The sequence below is a fragment of the Trichomycterus rosablanca genome, chromosome 11 (genome assembly GCF_030014385.1).
Source record: "Trichomycterus rosablanca isolate fTriRos1 chromosome 11, fTriRos1.hap1, whole genome shotgun sequence".
Taxonomy (NCBI): domain Eukaryota; kingdom Metazoa; phylum Chordata; class Actinopteri; order Siluriformes; family Trichomycteridae; genus Trichomycterus; species Trichomycterus rosablanca.
Genome location: NC_085998.1, coordinates 3,114,998 through 3,130,861, shown reverse-complemented (window position 1 = coordinate 3,130,861; position 15,864 = coordinate 3,114,998). Strand labels below are relative to the sequence as shown.

Here is a 15,864-nt window from a genome sequence, read left to right as displayed (position 1 = left end):
CTAACGGCTCTCTGAGAATCCACTGTGGTGTCTACGGGGGTGGGTGCTAGTCTGCTGCTCTCCTCGGCCAACTTGGGGATCGTACAAGCAGCAGTCCAGGCCTGCCTGAGGTCCGTAAAAACATGTCGTGGAGGAACTCCAGTGACCTGCACAGAGTTCTGACCTCAACCCCACTGTCCATTGGATGCCGTTTCATGCCGGTCCTGAGATTCCAGTAAATTTTAGCAGCAGATTTTGTTCTGTGACTGAATGAACACAAACTTCTTTGTCTTTGTTCGGCAGGTTCGATTTTGTTCCTGTTATTTTGAATGGTTGACATTTGTAGGCTGAAGTTGGAATGTACATTTCAAAGGTCAGCAATTAAAGCGCTTAGATTAAACACAGGGCGGCACGCTGGCACTACTGGTAGAGCAGGACCTCGGCTGCACTTCTCGTCTTTGGTCTGCATGGGTTTTGAAGATTTGCATGCTTTTCTAGCTTCTGTATGGGTTTCCTCTACACACCCTGGCTTCCTTCCACCTTACAGAAAATGTGACAGGTGTATCGGCTACTCTAAATTACCGGATTTGCTGCCAGTCCAGGTAAATTCTGACCCTGATCCCGGTGTTTCCAGATCTTGAGCAGGATGAAGCAGGGCTTGTTTTGAGCTAAGTGTGTGTGTTTAATGATTACAGTGGCAGTTGTTGTTGCTGGACTTTCCCTGTATCGTAGGTACTTTTTAGTGTTTTCCTGTTCTTGTGGTTTAACGATCATCTACTCAATAACAAGTCCAGCATGAAGTGAAATGTGAAGTACTGGGAATTTTAATAAAACCAATAACGAACGGGTAAGAAAAGAGAAAGAAATCAGGGTTTTAATGTCATGGTGTGTTATTGTCCTGCTTTAAATCAAGGTAAAGTGTCATTAAATCTAAAACAATTTACAAAAGAAGCAGAAATTGTAGAAGAAATTGAATGAAATATTCAAACCCGATTCCAAATGTGCCCAGATGTTACGCTAGCACACCAGCGTCGAGATTCTGACCTCCTCAGTTTGAAACTCGGCATTGCCACCGGGCGGCTGGGCACCATCTAGCGTGCATAATTGGCAGTGCCTGCAGCAGACAATACTTGGCCACCGTGTCTGCTAGGGCAGGATGACTGGACTATGTGGGCGGGGTCTTCAAACGCCGTGTAAGGACCCTGATTAGCAGATAGAGAGGTGCCTGTGCAGAATGCACGGGTGATAAAGGGTTCCGCTAAGGGCTGCAGGTCAGAGGAGGCGTGAGCAGCAATATACTCACCTCAACTGCAATCAGGGATCCACCAGCAGCGGGGGACAGACCGACTACGATAAATTGGGAGAAAATGCAAAAAACAACCCTGGTTCCAACCCTGCATTCAACTGAAAAGAGTGTGGAGTTTGCATGTTCTCCCTGTGTCTGCATAGGTTTCCTCCGGGTGCTCCGGTTTCCTCCTACATTCCAAACACATGCACTCAGGACAGTTGAATGAATGGATGAATGAATGAAGTACGCACTAGTGTGTGTGTGTGTGTGTGTGTGTGTGTGTCCTGTGCGTTTCCTGCCTGGTCTTCCTCTCTTCATCCTCCATATGTTTATTTTTTGCACCATATTGAGGAAACCTCTCTTGTCTGTTAACACTGTCAGGCTAACGCTAACTGGCTAACTACTTAATCTGCTCGGCACTCAACAATATTATACAATTTGCTGCCTTTTTGAAGCCAACAGCTGTTAACAGCTGTGCATTAAATACGTTACGGTATGGTGGTATATGAAAAATCCATACGGTATGAGGAATCAAAGCCGGTATACTGAATGTACCGTCATACCACCCAGCCCTACCTGAGACCTGTTAAAAAAGGTTTGTGGCATTGTACTACACCCCAGGGGCGGCTCGTTCCTTAGGGCGATCGGGCGACGCACCACCAAAGGACGAAAGGAAAGAAATTTTTCTATCACAGCTGTGACTGTTCTGGACAGTCTGTCTTGCCTTTGAATATCGTCCAATCAGCGTCGAGTGTTCCGTACAGTCTGACTGAAAATCGCCCCGGATTGCTCTCATAGACTGCAATACAATCTGAATGGGTTCCGGGAGGGCTCGCACCTACGTGCTTGCGTCACACGTAACCTGGTGTCGCGATCTCGTCAACATGACTACCATCACCTCAGTTCGGAGCAACTTCATCGTGTCATTAAGTCGTCGTAGTAATCAGGATAAATTAGCAACTAAACAATTAGGGCCACCCAGACCAAATTTAAACATCAAGCAAGTATCTACAAAGGGGGGAAATCATATAAGTTACAAGTAAATTACAAGTAAGTACACTGTCGCCTCAAAACGAGAAGGTCCTGGGTTCGATCCCCAGGTGGGGCGGTCCGGGTCCTTTCTGTGTGGAGTTTGCATGTTCTCCCCGTGTCTGCGTGGGTTTACTCCGGGTGCTCCGGTTTCCTCCCACAGTCCAAAGACTTGCAAGTGAGGTGAACAGGAGACACTAAATTGTCCATGACTGTGTTCGATATAACCTTGTGAACTGATGAATCTTGTGTAATGAGTAACTACCGTTCCTGTCATGAATGTAATCAAAGTGTAAAACATGACGTTAAAATCCTAATAAACAAACAAACAAACAAGTAAGTAATATCATTTTAAAATTGTGAATTAATTGTGATTGCACTTATTGTATCTCCCCAATTGTTTAATTGTACTTCTTTATTCATTGCACATCAGCCCCGATGCCTCTTTATTCTGGATCTGCTGCACCTAAAATAAAATGCTATCTGATGAAGACTGAATTAAATTGTTAGTGTGAAGGCTTTACTTCATTTTATGATTAATGGTGAAGCTGGTCTCTCTCTCCATGTTCAAAGTTATTTGTGAGGGCAAACTGACAGATGAGTTCAGACGTTAATTATTTAAGCTTTAATTTACCCACTGCCACACCCCTTCCTGAGACCTATTAAATGACCGTGTAAGGACTGAAGACACCAGCCGAAATGCATTGTATCATCAGATTCCCCTCATCAACTTGGCAAAAATGAAATTTGTTACGTCACGGCAGCACCACGAAACCCAAAAGGGATCGGAAACTGCGTTACGTCACTAACCGCACTCTGACGTCACCGTGGGTCGTGTAGAAAAGTGTCGGAGCAGGAAGTTGCAGGCTCCCGTGGTTCCGGCCTCGTACTGTCGCTACCGTAGAGCCTGACATCGCTGGGAGGAGGTGAGCGATTTCATCCTTATTCTGCTTTTATTCGCATCGCACATGACCGAGGTGCCTTTTTAACATCTTTATCCTCCACCGAGTTTAATAAAATAAAGAGTTTATCATGCAGAAATAGTGAAATAAATGGAAACGCTGCGGGTTTGAATGGGGTTTGTGTGCTGAATGCGTTTCCTTTGTGTCTCACTGACAGCTGCAGCTGCACCATTCAGCCATTTATTCTATTATTATAGTACATTATTATATGTTATTATTATATACGTTATATTTGCTTTTTATATATTATACATTAGATAGATTATTGATTATTGCTCTGTTGTATATTTTCTTTTCTGTTATGTATTATTATAACATCAAAATATACTATGAACTGTAAATACATTATAATACATTATATATGCATATGGTTTATGAGACATTATTCACTTTACACATCATCCTTTAATATATACGATTTATTATTACGTGCAGTAATGCCAATTACGTATTTACATCCATTCATAATAGTAAACTAGTACTAGTACTAATAATAATAACACACTTGTAATGTACACTTGTAATATATGCAAAAGACTGGCTTTTGTTTAAATGATGTGATGTTATTTATAAATAACTGCATTTTAGCATCATCACAACATGTTTTACACAGATAAATAATAATACTCTATAAATAATAGAACATCATTAATTCTGGTATTAAGAGAATATAATGTTATATACCAAATGCTACTGGCATTTCATCTAGGTTTTACTTTATAGTAATATCAGTTTTAACATCCAGTCAAAAATCCAAATGAATAATACTAATACTAATACTAATAATTAATAAGGGACATTTAACATTATATACAAGTATCATGGACCATTCTGTTAAATTTTTATATTTATTATTTTTATATATAGTACGTTAATGTTGTGTGTATTTGTATGTTAATAGCAGGTGTAGTGTAATGCAAACAATAAAATGTAAATTAAGTGATATGTTAAAAAGAAGGAAAGTATAAATACAGCTGGCCTTTAAATTTGAGTGATTATTGTTTGTGTACTGTTCTCATTGCAGATATGCACAATACAGTATTTATAACATTAAAAAAAACTGCAAATAATGGATAACTAAGTAATATCAACAAAATAAAGTTAAACCTGCCTTTTCAATTGTAAATTGTAAATACTATTAAAATAGACATGGCAGTCGGAAGACTGGAGTGTGGGCTGTGTCTTAATTTGCACGACAGTGGGCAACATAGGGTGTGAAAATGACGCTGTGTGTGGTGTTTATACACACTATATAGTGCCCTACTGTGCATATTGGAACACTGCTATTCTCTCTATTCTAACGGCTGCTAAGGCTAACTGCTTTTATTGGCATTTCGGAATATTATCTGTGAGCTGTATGTAAGTAAACTCGTTGTTGTAAAACTTATATTTTGACATGCTTTGAATCATGTTTTCTTGTTCGTATAGTTAAATGCTATTTATTTTATTTAAAGCACGCAAACAGTTCATCTTTGCTTGTTTAGCTTTTCAGTTCCTACCCGTATTCGTACAAAGCTGCGTATTTTTTGATTGGCTGTTAGTTGCACCTAATGTGCACTGATTGGTCAGTGGTCCACTCTCACGCCAATCACGGCCCCGCATATTACGGAAAACGAGTGGGAATAATACAGGGATGAGGTTCATTTAAAAATGAAGCTGCTTGAGTTGTTTGAGTGCTATATTAAGTATTGAAATGCAAATACTACATAAGTTTAATGTATTGAGAAGTAAAATGAAGAAAACAGTTTTTATCTTCAAGAACATGTCAGAAGCACTGCGTTTGAAATGCTTTGTGGATATGACCTGGTATTATCCAGAGTATAACATTAAACACAGTATAATGATGAACACAGCTCCCTTTTGCACCCAAAACAGTCTTAAATCCTTGTTTTATGGATTCCACATGTTGTTGAAAACGTTCCTTTAAGATTCTAGTTCATATTGGCATGATGGCAGCTCTTATTGTTTCAGACTTTTGTACTCTGGATTCTGATCTGGTGACTGGTGAGGTCACTGAAATACATTGAACTCACTGTCATGAGAAGACTTTGTAATATGGTGCACCATCATCCTAAAAATTGCCTTATAAAACGGTCAATTATGGCCATAAAGAGAGGCAGAAGGTCAGCAGCATTATTACACCTCCACCACTAAATGGATGGATGGATGCATACATACGTACATACATAGATAGATAGATGGACAGACAGACAGACAGATGGATGGATAGACACATAGATACATACTGTACATACATATTTACATACATACATACATACATAGACAGAGATACATACATACATAGACAGAGATGGATGGATGGATGCATACATACATACATACGTACATACATAGATAGATGGATGGACGGACGGACGGATAGACAGACAGACAGACAGACAGACAGACAGACAGACAGACAGACAGACAGACAGATAGACAGACAGACAGATAGATAGATAGATAGATAGATAGATAGATAGATACATACATACATACATACATACATACATACATACATACATACATACATACATACATACATAGACAGACATACACACATACATACCTACATACATACATACATACACACATACATAGACAGAGATACATACATACGTACATATACATACAGTGTATCACAAAAGTGAGTACACCCCTCACATTTCTGCAGATATTTAAGTATATCTTTTCATGGGACAACACTGACAAAATGACACTTTGACACAATGAAAAGTAGTCTGTGTGCAGCTTATATAACAGTGTAAATTTATTCTTCCCTCAAAATAACTCAATATACAGCCATTAATGTCTAAACCACCGGCAACAAAAGTGAGTACACCCCTAAGAGACTACACCCCTAAATGTCCAAATTGAGCACTGCTTGTCATTTTCCCTCCAAAATGTCATGTGATTTGTTAGTGTTACTAGGTCTCAGGTGTGCATAGGGAGCAGGTGTGTTCAATTTAGTAGTACAGCTCTCACACTCTCTCATACTGGTCACTGAAACTTCCAACATGGCACCTCATGGCAAAAAACTCTCTGAGGATCTTAAAAGACGAATTGTTGCGCTACATGAAGATGGCCAAGGCTACAAGAAGATTGCCAACACCCTGAAACTGAGCTGCAGCACAGTGGCCAAGATCATCCAGCGTTTTAAAAGAGCAGGGTCCACTCAGAACAGACCTCGCGTTGGTCGTCCAAAGAAGCTGAGTGCACGTGCTCAGCGTCACATCCAACTGCTGTCTTTAAAAGATAGGCGCAGGAGTGCTGTCAGCATTGCTGCAGAGATTGAAAAGGTGGGGGGTCAGCCTGTCAGTGCTCAGACCATACGCCGCACACTACATCAAATTGGTCTGCATGGCTGTCACCCCAGAAGGAAGCCTCTTCTGAAGTCTCTACACAAGAAAGCCCGCAAACAGTTTGCTGAAGACATGTCAACAAAGGACATGGATTACTGGAACCATGTCCTATGGTCTGATGAGACCAAGATTAATTTGTTTGGTTCAGATGGTCTCAAGCATGTGTGGCGGCAATCAGGTGAGGAGTACAAAGATAAGTGTGTCATGCCTACAGTCAAGCATGGTGGTGGGAATGCCATGGTCTGGGGCTGCATGAGTGCAGCAGGTGTTGGGGAGTTACATTTCATTGAGGGACACATTAACTCCAATATGTACTGTGAAATACTGAAGCAGAGCATGATCCCCTCCCTCCGGAAACTGGGTTGCAGGGCAGTGTTTCAGCATGATAATGACCCCAAACACACCTCTAAGACGACCACTGCTTTATTGAAGAGGCTGAGGGTAAAGGTGATGGACTGGCCAAGCATGTCTCCAGACCTAAACCCAATAGAACATCTTTGGGGCATCCTCAAGCGGAAGGTGGAGGAGCGCAAAGTCTCGAATATCCGCCAGCTCCGTGATGTCATCATGGAGGAGTGGAAAAGCATTCCAGTGGCAACCTGTGAAGCTCTGGTAAACTCCATGCCCAGGAGAGTTAAGGCAGTTCTGGGAAATAATGGTGGCCACACAAAATATTGACACTTCAGGAACTTTCACTAAGGGGTGTACTCACTTTTGTTGCTGGTGGTTTAGACATTAATGGCTGTATATTGAGTTATTTTGAGGGAAGAATAAATTTACACTGTTATATAAGCTGCACACAGACTACTTTTCATTGTGTCAAAGTGTCATTTTGTCAGTGTTGTCCCATGAAAAGATATACTTAAATATCTGCAGAAATGTGAGGGGTGTACTCACTTTTGTGATACACTGTACATACATACATACATAAATACATAGATGGACGGACGGACGGACGGACGGATAGATAGTGCTTTGGAAATCCTGCAACACACCTCAAAAGATTGACACAGACAACCGGAATAAATGGTAGAAGCAAATATAATCAATTTATTACTCAGCTGAGGACCAATCTCAATGCAAACGCTCACACAGCTTTACAGAAGAGAAAAGGTGAATGCCTCCCCCCCCCCCCCCCCCCCCGTCTCTTTCTTATAGTCCTCTTTTTCTGCTCCTTCATGCAGCTGTGCTCAGCAATCTGGTTCAAGGTCAGCTAGTACAAAGACCTGTTCATCCTTATACGTTTCACAACAAACTTGATTGTTAAGCAGACGGCAGTATGTGCCTGATACAGTGTCCACCAAGGCCAGCATGTCCCGAACTCAACCTAAAGTATCAAACAGTTACACTCGTGGTTATTAGTCATGCTATTCTATCAAGAGTATATGTTCATTAGTAAAATATAAAATTTCCCAGATAGATAGATAGATAGATAGATAGATAGATAGATAGATAGATAGATAGATAGATAGATAGATAGATAGATAGATAGATAGATAGATAGATAGATAGATAGATACTTTATTGATCCCAAAAATTTAAGTCCCCATAGCATTATACATCAAAGACTCACTCTAAAATTCAACAATATAAATTCAAAACAACAGCACAAACATAACGACCAAGACTGAAAGTAACCTGAGTGTTACGCATATTGCCTAACTACAGTGCAGTTATTAATGATGAGGAAGGATTTGAGTAAAAATGAATGAATGAAAGTAAAAGTGCAGGGAGGTGCAGTTCCAAGTATACAGTGTATGGTACAAATTAAATATAGATTAAATATTAAATAGTAAAGTGATAGAGTGGTGAGTATTGCACATTGAATTGGACCAATGTAGCCATATCTACTTATACATCAAAATACATACATACATATACTAGCCAGAACTGTTGACACAAGGCAGGTTGAGTCCGTGGATTCATCCTGTTTATGACAAATTCATTTTGTTTAAGTTTAGAGACTGTTCATGAAGTACACCTTACAGTTTCTGACAAACTCAAACCAGCCTGTTTGGCACCAACATCCATGCTGCAATAAAATGCATTTGAGTCACCTTCTCCAGTACTCCTTCACATTCTGATGATGATGATATAAATGTGAACTGAAGCATTGTTGTCTCCTGTCTGCATTATTTTATGCACTGCTGCCACATGACCGGCTAATTTGATAATGACATGAATGAGCAGTTGTATGGGTGTTCCCGAACAAACAGGATTATTAAATGTAATAATTCAAGGATCATAAACGGGCCTGCTTTATCCTCTGATAATTAATGTTTTAATATCATGCATATTGTAAACCTGTGGTGCGGTTTGTATTGAAGACTGATACACAAACCACTACTGTACCTACACTTACTGCACTACTGGACACAGGCCCATCCGTGTGGTGTTCTTGCTTTAATTTGTAGATTCACTTGTAGATTTGCACAATTACTAATTCCTCAAACAGTCTCTGAAATAAATTGTACATATAAATAAATACCGAACTTGTGACTTCTTCGAAACTTACACCAGATATGAAAGTGTGACCTATAGAAACTACTCATGAGTGTGTTATATAATTAGCTTTCATCGGTACTGAAGTGAAACTTCAATGGAGCCCAAAAAAAAAACACCCATTCAGCCTTAGAAACAATTCAGTGGAACAAATGTGCACAGTTAATGAGAAGTCATGACCTCAGTCGAAAGTCTTTGGTTAATACTTGACATTTTAGACTCTAATTATAATAGTAACCGCACCATTAATGGTGTGCTAATGTTACACGGTATCTAGTGTGGTTGTATGTGGTTTGGAACACAGCCTTTGTCACTTTGATTAAAATTAAAATACACAGTGTGATGAAGAGCGACTTTAAATAGGTGTAACTGTAAAATCTCACAAATAAATAACCCATCTTTACTTCAAGTATCTTTGGGTAAACCCACAGGACAGATGACGTGTTCAGCACCACCACTGTGGAGACTCTGGTTTATTATTTTTTTTAAATAAATTAGTTTATATATTAAACTCATTATGTTAGTGGAAAGTCTGCTGTTTGAAACCTGTATGAATGTCCATATGACATTATAAATGACGCATTTTTGGGTTTTTCTTCCCCTTTCCGTAGAAAATGTCCTGTTGGTTAAGAGACGAGACCCTGTGCCTGGGTTCCGACTACATAGACTTCTGCATGGGGATCCAGCGGACGCCTCCCAGCGAGTCAGCCGAGTCCATGCGCCGCTTAGCCAAGGAGCTGGAGCTCCAGCACAGGTCCAAATTCCAGTCCTTCTCGCACAGCTTCCTGTCGTCCTGCGGCTCCAACCTGGAGCCCAGCGACTGCCTGCACAGCGTCATGACCATGCTGGTGGACGACGGAAAGTTGAACTGGGGACGGATCGTCACGCTCTTTTCGTTCACGGGCGTCGTGGCCTCCGAGATGCGCTCCAGAGGGGAGAAGCCCGAGAGCTGCAGGAGGCTGGCCGAGGCCATCGCTGATTATCTGGTGGAGGAGAAGAAGGAATGGCTGCTGGAAAACGGCGGCTGGGTAAGCACGCGTGTTATTAACGTGTCTAAAACATGTGTATTAATTTGAGTTCCTTTATAAATTAAAAGTATGATTGGCTATGACCAGGGAGGCAGGGAACGCTAGATCTCTACCATTAAGATCTAGGGTTTAAATCCACTGCGGTGCTGTCAGCTGGTCGGGTGTTTACATACAGACCTGATTGGCTGTGTCTGAGTGGGATGGATTGGGTTCTGTCTGGTGTTTGTTACTGCATCAGTCAATGAGTGATTCCACTGAAGTCGTACCTGCTGCAACCTACACCAGGACACAGCGGTGATAAAACGTGAAAGTATTAAGTGTGTGTGGGTTCTGAAACTACATACGCGGGGCTGTCCCTCGCTATGCTCGTGTGGGCGGCTCAGATGATGCCAGCGCATCAGTTCTGTCTCTCGGGGACTTTAAAAAAACCCTCCGCCACCTTTTTCTGTTTCTGTTTTCATAAACTTGAGTGTTTGGAGTTCCGAGCAGAATTTTTTTTTGTTTTATTTATGTTATTTTTAGTTCTTGTGGTGGCGATAAAATAAAAAACAAAATAGATCAGAACTGTGTGGATAAACACGGTGCCTTCAAAACCAAATCGGGCTCTGAGAACTGGACGCCTTTATCCAAAGCAACTTACAGTCCTGTAACAGTATGTTAAGGGCCTTGCTCAAGGGTCCAACAGTGACACCCTGGCAGTGGTGGGGCTTGAACCAGCGATCTTTCGATTACTAGTTCAGTACCTTAACCACTAGGCTACGACTGCCTATCACGCCCAAAGTAACGTAACTCAGCGGACTTAACGTGGTTCAGGAGCTCTCTTTCTGTTCTGGCCGTCTCGTGCACTCGCTCAGTGGTGATCGTCTTCCTCCGTGGGGCGGCACAGTGGCTAAGTGGGTACCACTGTCGCCTCACAGCAAGAAGGTCCTTTGTTTGATCCACAGGTGGTTCCCCCTGTGTCTGTGTGGGTTGTGGGTTTACTCCGGGTGTCCCGGTTTCCTCCCACGGTACAAAGATGTGCAAATGAGAGAAATTGGAGACACTAAATTGTCCATGACTGTGTTTGATAGAACCTTGTGTAATGAGTAACTACCGTTCCTGTCATGAATGTAACCTAAAGTGTAAAACATGACTTCTGCTGGTTCTCGAAGGTCCAGGCTTCACATCCATATGAGGCTATTGGCCAGACCAGGCGTCCAAAAATCAGTCCTGTTCTCATGTCTGACTTCCTCAGTGATTTTTCTCACAAGTTGGTGAAGAACACTTCCCGTTTAAAGATTCATTTACTGGAATGAGACGATTCTGAACCAAAAATTAGATGTCCCGGCTTATAAGGGTCTGTGCTAACATCTTTCTAGTGATTTGTAGGTGTATATAGACAGTAAAGTCAAACCTGTACTGGTAACAAGTTACCATGACTTGTTATATGCAGAAGAACCTCGATTTAACAGACTAAAAAGGGAGAGCACTGGTCCGTAAAATGCGATTGTCCGAAACGGAGAGGTAAACACAGCACTAAGGTCCACAAAGGATGGATGGATGGATGGATGCTTTATTGATCCCGAAGGAAATTAAAGCCCCAGTAGCATAGTACAACAAATAATTAACAGTACAGCACAAAACAAAAGCAACTGAGTATTTTCTTGTATTTCACATAAAATGGATAACTGGTAACTGTAATGACTATGCATGAGGTATAGTTTCAGTATAAAGTTCGACTGAATAGTAAGTTCTAATAGTAAGTGCTAAACATGCACGTATGATTAACAGTAAAATGAACAACATAAATAGTTATGTAAATATGTCATGTAAAAGTTATAAATAAATACTAAAATTGGTGGACTGTACTGCTGGGGAGAAATTTCCTTCACCTCGTGTGGTGGAGGAGATGATTATTGTGCTGTGATCGTATAGTAGGGACTCAGAGTTGCTATTATTCTGAGTCTGAAGCTCTGCTGGTGGTTATTGGAGCCACGCTGGTGCAGAACTAAGCATAAAACACTGAGAAAAAGGCGAGAACAAAGCGAGACTCCCGACAAAATAAAGCCTCTCACTCATGTAGTGCACGGGCTAGTGGACGATTACTAAACTATTGGTCTCGGTATAAGTTCTTTTGAAGAAAATCTTGCTGCTCAGACCGCCTACTCCAGTGTCATTTACTGAATATGAGAAGGGGAACACCCATGTGAACACCCATCCAGCTGGCGGCCGACCGTCGTAACGTATCAACCCACCGTTCATCTTCCTTCCGCGCCTCGTCGACCTCAAAAAGCTGAACGAATGAGAAAAATAATAATAAAAAATATCCAGCAGCTGGTTTAGTCTGAGCCTTTCTACACACAGCTGCTTCACAACAATAAGACTGGACACGCACTGCACGCTTCGTGATCGTGTTTTACTCTAAACATGCGCTGACGGTGGATAAACCGCCGTAAATAAAGCCTCTCACTCATGTAAACAGAGAGACGTGCACAGGCTAGTGGACGATTACTAAACTATTGGTCTCGGTATGTGTTAGAACATCAAGTTCTTTTGACGATCATTTGTCAGTGTCATTTACTGAATATGAGAAGGGGGGCGCTCAAGATCTAAGTGCACACGGGAAGGTACTCGTCAAACCCAGACAGTCAAAAGTAAAAACTTCCAGTTTATTATGTGAATGAAGCAAGCTTATATAGTTGATGTCTGTGTGAGAAATGTGAGCCTATGCCTAAACCTAGTTACATTGTAATGGTGAGATAGCCTGAAGCTAAGTTAATGGTTATGGAGCTGAGATTGGAGAGGACATAAACCTGTTGAAACAGTTTTTTTTTGTCTGTGAAATCGAGGTTTCTCTGTATTGTCAAATCGGGCAGCCCCGGACGTACCTGTGGTTCAGTACCACACTGTGTTGTTTTTTTGGTGTTCGGAATGAGTCTCGGCGCCTCTTTTACTTTCATTTTCCCGCTCCTGTGAACACCCATCCAGCTGGCGGCCGACCGTCGTATCGTATCAACCCACCGTTCATCTTCCTTCCGCGCCTCGTCGACCTCAAAAAGCTGAACGAATGTGAAAAATAATAATAAAAAATATCCAGCAGCTGGTTTAGTCTGAGCCTTTCTACACACAGCTGCTTCACAACAATAAGACTGGATACGCACTGCACGCTTCGTGATCGTGTTTTACTCTAAACACGCGCTGACGGTGGATAAACCGCCGATGTGTTACCTCTTAGTTACCGTGTTATCATATAAACACTCGTGAAAGAGCAGAATAAAGAAATATTAAACATTAATTATCCAACAACCTCATGGTCAGGTGTCCAAATACTTTTGACCATATAGTGTACCTAGGAGATGTTAGGACTGGATACCTAGGACCTAGGATACCTGTTTTGACTGTTCTGACTGTTTCATATCTGTGTGTTCTGACTCTTCTGTATTTGTGTGTTCTCTCTGTTCTGTTCTGACTGTTCCGTATCTGTGTGTTCTCTCTGTTCTGACTGTTCCGTATCTGTGTGTTCTCTCTGTTCTGATTGTTCTGTATCTGTGTGTTCTCTCTGTTCTGACTGTTCCGTATCTGTGTGTTCTCTCTGTTCTGATTGTTCTGTATCTGTGTGTTCTCTCTGTTCTGACTGTTCCGTATCTGTGTGTTCTCCCTGTTCTGACTGTTCCGTATCTGTGTGTTCTCTCTTCTGATTGTTCTGTATCTGTGTGTTCTCCCTGTTCTGTATCTGTGTGTTCTCTCTGTTCTGATTGTTCCGTATCTGTGTGTTCTCCCTGTTCTGACTGTTCCGTATCTGTGTGTTCTCTCTGTTCTGATTGTTCTGTATCTGTGTTCTCTCTGTTCTGGCTGTTCCGTATCTGTGTGTTCTGACTGTTCTGTATCTGTGTGTTCTGACTGTTCTGTATCTGTGTGTTCTCTCTGTTCTGACTTCTGTATCTGTGTGTTCTGACTTCCGTATCTGTGTGTTCTCTCTGTTCTGATTGTTCCGTATCTGTGTGTTCTATCTGTTCTGATTGTTCCGTATCTGTGTGTTCTCCCTGTTCTGATTGTTCTGTATCTGTGTGTTCTCCCTGTTCTGATTGTTCTGTATCTGTGTGTTCTCTCTGTTCTGACTGTTCCGTATCTGTGTGTTCTGACTGTTCTGTATCTGTGTGTTCTGACTGTTCTGACTGTTCTGTATCTGTGTGTTCTGACTGTTCTGTATCTGTGTGTTCTGACTGTTCTGACTGTTCTGTATCTGTGTGTTCTGACTGTTCTGTATCTGTGTGTTCTGACTGTTCTGTATCTGTGTGTTCTGACTGTTCTGTATCTGTGTGTTCTGACTGTTCTGTATCTGTGTGTTCTGACTGTTCTGTATCTGTGTGTTCTGACTGTTCTGACTGTTCTGTATCTGTGTGTTCTGACTGTTCCGTATCTGTGTGTTCTGACTGTTCCGTATCTGTGTGTTCTGACTGTTCTGACTGTTCCATATCTGTGTGTTCTCTCTGTGTGCAGGAGGGTTTCTGCAAGTTCTTCCGCAGTGCGGGACACGTGAGCCACGAATCATCCATGAAGACGGCGCTGTTCGCCGCCGCAGGAGTCGGCTTAGCTGGACTAACCTTCCTCCTGGCGCGCTGAACCACGCCCGCCCGTCTCCGTCCTGCACCTCGCTTTTCATTCCGCTGTATGTATGTAGCCTGATGGATGTAGAGTATTCGACTGAACTGTTTATGCACCTCACACCACAAACTGTCCACGGTTGAGCGTTAGGGTTTAATCTGGGTTTAGTCGGCGCGTTTCTCACACGGTGCGTTTTGTATTGGTAAATTCTTCACACCAGGTCGGTCCTGTTTAGAATAGACGAGGTTTTAACGTTTCCTATCTGCGCTCCAGCATTTCAGTTCGGGGACGAGGCCGGTCCAGCTCATTTTCGGACGTACAGACATGAAATCTGAGCGTTTACGGGATTGAGGAGCGAACGGCGGCAGGATGGATCTCATTACTGTACATGGTTGTGTGTTTGGTTTACATTGCATTTTGTTTTGTGTAGTTTTTATTTTTATTTTTATTTTATTCGCTCCGGTGAATGAAAGCGTTCGGCAGGTGCTATACGGCTTATTCAACAATTTATGAGTGACCAATTTTGACTGTAAAACGTATTTATTTTAGCATTTGAAGAACAAATTCTACCTATTTAGACAGGTTTTTCTGCATCTACAAAAATATTTTTGCATTGTTTTATTTATTTAACACTTTCCTAATAAAAAACTGCGACTCTCTAAATTACAGCCTGCTTCCTTCTTACCCTGAACATCCTAAACAACAGAGTATCTGAGTACACTATACTCCTTGTTTCTACACACACTGTACAATATAGAAGCACTTTGCAGTTCTACAATTACTGACTGTAATCCATCTGTTTCTCTGCATGCTTTGTTAGCCCCCTTTCATGCTGTTCTTCAATGGTCAGGACCACCACAGATTAGGTATTATTTAGGTGGTGGATCATTCTCAGCACTGCAGTGACACTGACGTGGTGGTGTTAGTGTGTGTTGTGCTGGTATGAGTGGATCAGACACAGCAGCGCTGCTGGAGTTTTTAAATAACGTGTCCACTCACTGTCCACTTTATTAGACACGCCTACCTAGTTGGTCCACCTTGTAGACGTAAAGTCAGAGACGATCGCTCATCTATTGCTGCTGTTTGAGTCGGTCATCTTCTAGACCTTCATCAGTGGTCACAGGACGCTG

General features: G+C 41.8%; 1 protein-coding gene across 2 annotated transcripts; it reads left to right on the top strand.

The window, feature by feature from the left end:
• The first annotated feature begins 3,147 nt into the window (after positions 1 to 3,147).
• On the top strand, positions 3,148 to 15,400 carry bcl2l10 (BCL2 like 10). Of its 2 annotated transcripts, none has more exons than XM_063004441.1 (3): positions 3,148 to 3,222; positions 9,734 to 10,150; positions 14,630 to 15,400. In XM_063004441.1, exons 2-3 carry the CDS (start codon positions 9,737 to 9,739, stop codon positions 14,750 to 14,752), a joined length of 537 nt encoding a protein of 178 aa, XP_062860511.1. In that variant the 5' UTR covers positions 3,148 to 3,222; positions 9,734 to 9,736; the 3' UTR covers positions 14,753 to 15,400. The 2 variants fall into 2 exon arrangements, with proteins under 2 accessions (XP_062860511.1, XP_062860512.1); XM_063004442.1 differs by lacking the exon at positions 3,148 to 3,222 and adding an exon at positions 4,533 to 4,617.
• The last annotated feature ends 464 nt before the right edge of the window (positions 15,401 to 15,864 follow it).

Bases quoted from the DNA above. Each gene is read 5' to 3' on its own strand.
- bcl2l10 (XM_063004441.1), top strand. From the start codon at position 9,737: ATGTCCTGTTGGTTAAGAGACGAGACCCTGTGCCTGGGTTCCGACTAC. The intron at 10,151-14,629 runs GTAAGCACGCGT...CTCTGTGTGCAG, and splicing joins TGCTGGAAAACGGCGGCTGG to GAGGGTTTCTGCAAGTTCTT.